The following is a 7,500-nucleotide window of genomic DNA, read 5'->3' as shown; positions in this document are numbered from 1 at the left end:
TGCTTTACCAGACCTCTCTGTGCTTTACAATGCTTCCCTATGCTTTACCAGACCTCTCTGTGCTTTACAATGCTTCCCTGTGCTTTACCAGACCTCTCTGTGCTTTACAATGCTTCCCTATGCTTTACCAGACCTCTCTGTGCTTTACAATGCTTCCCTATGCTTTACCAGACCTCTCTGTGCTTTACAATGCTTCCCTATGCTTTACCAGACCTCTCTGTGCTTTACAATGCATCCCTATGCTTTACCAGACCTCTCTGTGCTTTACAATGCTTCCCTGTGCTTTACCAGACCTCTCTGTGCTTTACAATGCTTCCCTGTGCTTTACCAGACCTCTCTGCTTTACAATGCTTTACCAGCCCTCTGTGCTTTACAATGCTTCCCTGTGCTTTACCAGACCTCTCTATGCTTTACAATGCTTCACTGTGCTTTACCAGACCTCTCTGTGGTTCACAATGCTTCTCAATGCTTTACCAGACCTCCAGAGACTAGGAGGGTGAACTCTGCATCATCAACAACTGCTGTAGAGTCACTTCCAATAGGACTTTGTTTGTCTGATGTCTCATCCGAAGGACGGAGCACAAGGAGGTGAAGTGACTCACTCAAGGTCACACACACACACGCACATAGAAGCAGCCAGCTGGATCTCTAGAGAGAGATAAGCGCCAAGCTTCATTCACAGCGCGCTGGCCCCTGCAGGAGCGACGAGGTGACCTTCTGTAATTTGGAAGGTGTGGGTCCAGTGGTTAAAGTCCAGGGCTTGTAACCAGAAGGTCACTGGGTCCAAATCCCACCTCTACCACTGATTGACTCGCTCTGTGTGTATGTGTGTGCGTATAATGCACAGTTCACAGCCTACCTCTGTAAAGTGCTTTGTGATGGTGGTACACTATGAAAGGCGCTATATAAAAATAAAGATATTATAATGATTTTTTTTATTTGCAAAGCAGCGCTGGATTTTCCAATAAGGTCTTTCAATGGAACAAGATTTGAAAGTAAAAAAAAAACTTTTTAAAAATCAATTCTCTTAGATTTTGCTGGGAGCTGAAGTCGTAGCCACATACACAAGTTAATTCTGCAGGGTGACTCTAGGTGATGCAAAGCTTTTTGGCGTGTATACAACACTACATACACACTGTTCACATCACATTATATTACATTGAATGCAGGTGTTACACTGGGGTTTGTTTAGACATGAAAGTCAAATAAGGGCTCTGTCCTCATATCTGTGTTCATATAAAGCTCAGTGCAAACACAGAGATTGGCTGAAACAGAGCCCTGCAGAGGAAGGGGAAAGTCTGTCTGTCTGTCTGCCACTCTGTAAGTCTGTCTGTATCTCTGTCAGTCTGTCTGTCTGTCTGTCTGCGTCGCCTCTCTCCACCTCCATCTCATCTCGGGAAACAATCCGAAGCTCTGACCCCCAGCCCATGTCTCCCTCCCTCCGTCTCTCTCTGGACGCCGGCCCTGCTCCGGAGCCCCAGGCGTTACAGACAGCTGATCTCCAGCAGGGCGCTCTTCTCTCCCGCTGGAGGCTCGGCGACGACTTTCACACTCTCTTTCAGGGGGGCCGGCGCGGTCGAGGGTGGCCGCGCGGCCCCGGGGACCCCCGAACTCTTCCCGCTGGGGTCTGGGCCTGTCTTGGGGGACACCCCAGGGGTGCCTTGCAGCAGCAGCGTCCTGCGTCCGTTTCCGTTCTGGGCGATCCTGCAGATCTGTGTCATCTCTGTGGCTTCCTCCTCCTCCTCCTCCTCCTCCACCCCTCCTCCCCCCTCTCCTTCCTCCCCTGCCTCCCCAGCCTCCTCCTCCTGAACCTCATTCTCCCTCTTCCTAGCTTCCCCGTTTCGCGCCTCCCGGCTCTCCACCTTCCTGGAGGCGCGGCGGCAGAGGGCCCTCCGAAAGCCTCTCTTGAAGTTCTCGGACAGGAAGCCGTAGACGAAGGGGTTGGCGCAGCTGTTGGCGTACGACAGGACCACCACGAAGAAGTAGACGCCCCGGGGCTCCCCGGGCAGCGAGACCACCAGGTTGACGATGTTCAAGGCGTAGAACGGCAGCCAGCAGAGGACGAAAAGCGCCACCACGGTGACCACCATCCTCGTGACTTTCCGCTCCGACTTCTTGCGCTTGGAAGAAGCCACCGTCCCCACCTTCTTCCCAGCGCTGCGGACCTTCACCACGATCAGCAGGTAGCACAGGCAGATAACCAGCAGGGGGCCGAAGAAGCCCAAGGTGGAGGTGTAGATGATGAAGGTGGCCCGCCAGACGTCCGCCGGCTGGGGCCAGTCGATGTTGCAGACCCCCAGGCCGGCTGGCACGTTGGCGAAGACCACCACGGGCAGGACCACCACGAAAGAGAAGGCCCAAACCGTGCCGTTGACCGCCTTGGCCACTCGGGGCTTCCTCCACTTGGAGGAGCGGATAGGATGGACCACAGCCAGGTAGCGGTCGATGCTCATGACGGTCAGGCAGAAGATGCTGGTGAACTGGTTGATCCCGTCCACAGTCATGACCAAGCGGCACATGTGGGTGCCGAAGGGCCAATAGGAGAGGGCGTTCTGCACGGCCAGGAAGGGCAAGCCCAGCATAAAGAGCTCGTCAGCCAGCGCCAGGTTCAGGATGTAGATGTTGGTGACGGTCTCCGTTCTGGAGTAGCGGAGGACCACGTGGATGACCAGCGTGTTCCCGCCCAGCCCGATGACGCACACGGTGAAGTAGATGAGGGGGATCAGGACCCCGCTCACACTGGGGCCTCCGGACGTCCCGCTAGTGCAGTTCTGGGAGGTCAGGTTGTCCGGGAAGGGGCAGGGTGGGGAGCCGGGGTTATAGAGCTGGAGCAGGACGTCGGCTGTGAGGTTCAGAAGGTTCATGTTATTTTTTTAGGCGGGTCTTGGTTCTGTAAGGAGAGGTACAGGGTGAGTTTGTTTCGGTTGTGGAAACAGTGAAAGAGACTTACTGCATTTGCTGACAAGTGCTTAGTGTTGAAGTCTTTCTCGGTGTCTGCTAGTGGAAACATTTGCATTGAATTTAGACTGAAGACACTGAGAAAGACTTTTAGTGGAAACGTTTGCCATTGAATTTACACTGAAGGCACTGAGATAGACTTCTAGAGGAAAGGCTTGTAGTTGAATTTCCACACTGAGGGATTTATTGATGGAGCTGTTTTCTTCACTGTAACAGCCGCCCCCATTAACTCCCAGAGATAATCATATACATACAACATAGTGGTACTTCCAAATTAAGCAGTAATGATAATAGCAGGCAGGAGGTTGAATTGTTAATTAGCACAGAGTTTGCATGCAGTCTGCCCCCAGTCACCTCCTCACCCCCCTCTCTCGCTCTCTCCCTCTCTCTCGTTCTGTCTTGCTCTCTCTACCTCTCCCTCTCTCTCTCTCTGAAGCCCTCTTGTTTCTCAATTATGAACCCATTGACGGAGGGAATGTGTGTTTACAGGTAGTTAGACAGAAATCCCAGCTTTTAACTCTTAACCCTTTGACAGTGACCGCTCTACCGGACCTCTCTTTCTTTACAATGCTTCCCTATGCTTTACCAGACCTCTCTGTGCTTTACAATGCTTCCCTATGCTTTACCAAACCTCTCTGTGCTTTACAATGCTTCCCTGTGCTTTACCAGACCTCTCTGTGCTTTACAATGCTTCCCTATGCTTTACCAAACCTCTCTGTGCTTTACAATGCTTCCCTGTGCTTTACCAGACCTCTCTGTGCTTTACAATGCTTCCCTGTGCTTTACCAGTCCTCTCTATGCTTTACAATGCTTCCCTGTGCTTTACCAGACCTCTCTGTGCTTTACAATGCTTCCCTGTGCTTTACCAGACCTCTCTGTGCTTTACAATGCTTCCTTATGCTTTAGCTTTCACTGTGATTTATTACACTTTGCTGTGCAGAAGATTTGATTTGCACTGGCAAGTGCAAACTGTGTTTAAATATGAATCTTGCATTGTAACCCTGCCTGCCCTGCCCTGTGACAGCTGCGTGAGTCGCCTGGGAGAAAAACAGGCATCTGACAAATATTTATAATATATATATATTTAACTGTCTCAGTTAAAGAGACACATTTGATCGCACAATCTGTCAATTTCTGTTTCAAATATATTTTACTGAACAAACATGTTTCTGAACAAACAAAAAACCAACGACGCGTTTCAACACAATCAACAAGAAAAATAAGGTTTGTTGAACTGCACAGAATGATCGCCTGTCACTGTTCAGAAGCGCTGAATGTGTCAGCCGTTCATATCGCAATTACCAGGCTGTCTGCAGGGAAAGGCTACAGATTGCAAGTCAGCGGTCAAACCTTTTTAGAAGCAACTTCAGCTCTGCAACGGTTTAAGAGATGAAAACAATGAACAAAGGATCTAATTAACGTAATGAGCAATTCAATTAAGGGTCTGGTTCAGTAATTGAGATTTCAGTTGAAATTGAAAACCAGCCGACCCAGCAGGGGGTCCCGCAGGACCGGGGTTAAAAAGATTTCTGTACCCCTCAGAATTTTGTAACCCACGCCTGCGCAGATGCAGTTTTTTCAAAGCTGGATGTGGATGCGCTGTATACCTGTGCTCGAGTCCCGCTGTGTTCTCCAGCACAGCCGCTGAGTTCTGCTGCAGTTTGCAACAAATATTCAAAACAAGAACCAAACTAATTATGTCGCAAAAATAAAAACAGCGCATTTAAACAGCGCGGATTTTCTACGGGACGCTCAGCCGCCCCCGCTGCTCGACACACCAAACCCTCGATTAAAAGCAACCTTAAAAAAAAAAAAAAAAAAAAAAAAAAGTATTTTTTTCTTTTAAAAACACATTTTAATTTTATTGCATGGAAATACTGTGCAGAAAAAGTAATGCGTTTCACGTCGAGCGATCTTGATCTGCACAGGCGTCAAATCTAAGGGATACAGAATTCTGCGTTCACACACTTGGGAAGCGTCGACGTAGCCAAAAATGTAAATTCTAGTGTCTGTCTGTCTATCTATCTATCTATATCTATATCTATATATAGCTTTAACTCAATAGCAGAGATGACATTTACTGCCCAGTAACCGTGGCAACCTGTAGAGATTAAGGCTGTCTTTTGTTTAATTTAAACCGAGGAGCAGCTAGAGACGGATTGCGTCACTGTAAATAACGAGGATGCGCCGGTAGATGCCTTTTGCTGCTGAGCATAATTAGCACGGTGACCGCGAGACCTTTTGGCTGTGATCCGTCACTCCGTCCCCTATTCAGCGGCTCGCTCTGCTGCAGTTAATTTATGAGCGACCTGCACCGACGTGAGAGATACGCCGCTCTCTGAAAAGACAATCGACAACGCAGCAGTAAATAACAGCGGAAAAAAACTGCTTCAAAAAAAAAAAGTGCTAACTATACCCTCAATGATCTTCAATGGCAGACAATCAGACAGCGGCACTGCAATGGCTCTGTATTACACTACAATGGTAGCACAAGTATAGGGCAGCTGCAATGGGGTGAGGCTGGTAGAATGGGACCCCAGTGTGCTCACTATACCCTCAATGATCTTCAATGAGAGACAGGCAGACAGCGGCACTGCAATGGCTCTGTATTACACTACAATGGTAGCACAAGTATAGGGCAGCTGCAATGGGGTGAGGCTGGTAGAATGGGACCCCAGTGTGCTCACTATACCCTCAATGATCTTCAATGAGAGACAGGCAGACAGCGGCACTGCAATGGCTCTGTATTACACTACAATGGTAGCACAAGTATAGGGCAGCTGCAATGGGGTGAGGCTGGTAGAATGGGACCCCAGTGTGCTCACTATACCCTCAATGATCTTCAATGAGAGACAGGCAGACAGCGGCACTGCAATGGCTCTGTATTACACTACAATGGTAGCACAAGTATAGGGCAGCTGCAATGGGGTGAGGCTGGTAGAATGGGACCCCAGTGTGCTCACTATACCCTCAATGATCTTCAATGAGAGACAGGCAGACAGCGGCACTGCAATGGCTCTGTATTACACTACAATGAAGCTGAATCAGTTCATTCTATATAGAGGGTGATGCTGCTAAGCTTTTGCCCGCAGCTGTACATGATGTATCGTAATAGAGGTCTGTATCGCTTGTGATACGAGACCCACAGCGTAAAGAACTACAGCTCCCAGCATGCCTCTCTTACCAAGGTGAATTCATATTTTCTCAGAGGGTTGTTTTTAATTAAAATCATTATTTGTAGCTGCTATAACACTGTTGAAAGAGGGAAAGAGAGATGGAGAGAGAATGAAAAGGAGCGAGAGAGAAGGAGAGCATGAGAAAGAGACAATGAGAGAGAAAGAGAGAAATAGAGTGAGAGAGATGGAGGGAGAGAGGGTGAGGCAGCAGGAGAGAGAAAGAGAAATAGAGAGAGAGAGAGAGAGAGAGAGAGAGAGAGAGAGAGAGAGAGAGAGAGAGAGAGAGAGAGAGAGGTATAAAATAGTAAAACAAGGATTGCAATACTGGAACACTGTACTCAGACACACACTCGCAGTATCAGTCCATTATAAGCGTTTGCTACAGCACGGCTCCCCTTCCCGGCACAGAGAGAGTTAATGTTCCGGGCACTATTACAATGGTGCTACTTGTGTTATTGAGCAGCGTTATCAACCTGTATGAACCTGTACCAACATCACAGCGGTTTCATTTTACAGTTTCAAGAACATTTTGCATTTAAATAAATAAAAAAAAAAAAACCCTTATCTTTATTTTAGCCATAACTATTACACACAATACTTAAAGAAACTTGAGAATAAAAGACTAGAAGTCTCTCTCAGTGTCTTCAATGTACATTCAACAGCAAACGTTTCAACTAGAAGCCTTTCTATTATTATTATTATTATTATTATTATTATTATTATTATTGAGTCGTTCAGCTGAGGCTTTTCTCCCAAAGAGACTTCCAGAGACTAGGGGGGTGAACTCTGCATCACCAACCACTGCTGCTGCTGCAGAGTCTCTTCCAATAGGACTGCGTTTGTTTGACGTCTCGTCCGAAGGATGGAGCACAAGGAGGTGAAGTGACTCGCTCAGGGTCACACACACACACAAGCAAGCACACACACACACACTCACATACAGCGAGTCAGTGGCTGCTGCAGAGTTGCTTCCAATAGGACCTCGTTTTTAATTATTATAAATGTGCTGTACAGGCGCTGCTAGACGGAGCAGCTCACAGGAATATTCCCTGGACAGTGACCTGAGGGCATCAGATGGTTCTTAACGGCTAGGTTCAGGGTGAGGTATCGGGTTTGAGTTTACAGGGCAGGGGTTGCTTAGGGTTGGGGTTGGGGTTAGGGGCAGCATGGGTTGATTTCACAGAGTTGCCGAGCCGGTGAAAGATGGCAATAAATGGGAAATGCCCTTGAATCATCTGTTGCCCTCAGGACGCTTTCGAGCGGGCATTGCTTGACATTGCGCTAAACGGACTGGGCAGGCATGTGATTGATAGTCACGTTATCTTAATGCGATAGCTAGTAAGCTTACTATAGTTCCAGTTCCTGA

General features: G+C 48.1%; 2 protein-coding genes across 2 annotated transcripts in view; one reads left to right on the top strand and one right to left on the bottom strand.

The window, feature by feature from the left end:
* LOC121306077 (histone acetyltransferase p300-like) overlaps nucleotides 1–7,500 on the top strand; it is a 456,244-nt gene that overhangs the window by 171,786 nt on the left and 276,958 nt on the right.
* sstr3 (somatostatin receptor 3) overlaps nucleotides 956–7,500 on the bottom strand; it is an 8,519-nt gene continuing 1,974 nt past the window's right edge. The window contains exon 2 of the mRNA XM_041237869.1: nucleotides 956–2,890. Within this exon, the coding sequence (XP_041093803.1) occupies nucleotides 1,485–2,864 (1,380 nt within the window). The 5' untranslated portion in view covers nucleotides 2,865–2,890 and the 3' untranslated portion in view covers nucleotides 956–1,484. The remainder of the gene's footprint in view (nucleotides 2,891–7,500) is intronic.

This window comes from Polyodon spathula, chromosome 46 (genome assembly GCF_017654505.1).
Source record: "Polyodon spathula isolate WHYD16114869_AA chromosome 46, ASM1765450v1, whole genome shotgun sequence".
Classification (NCBI taxonomy): Eukaryota; Metazoa; Chordata; class Actinopteri; order Acipenseriformes; family Polyodontidae; genus Polyodon; species Polyodon spathula.
This window is presented reverse-complemented; position numbering and strand designations above follow the sequence as displayed.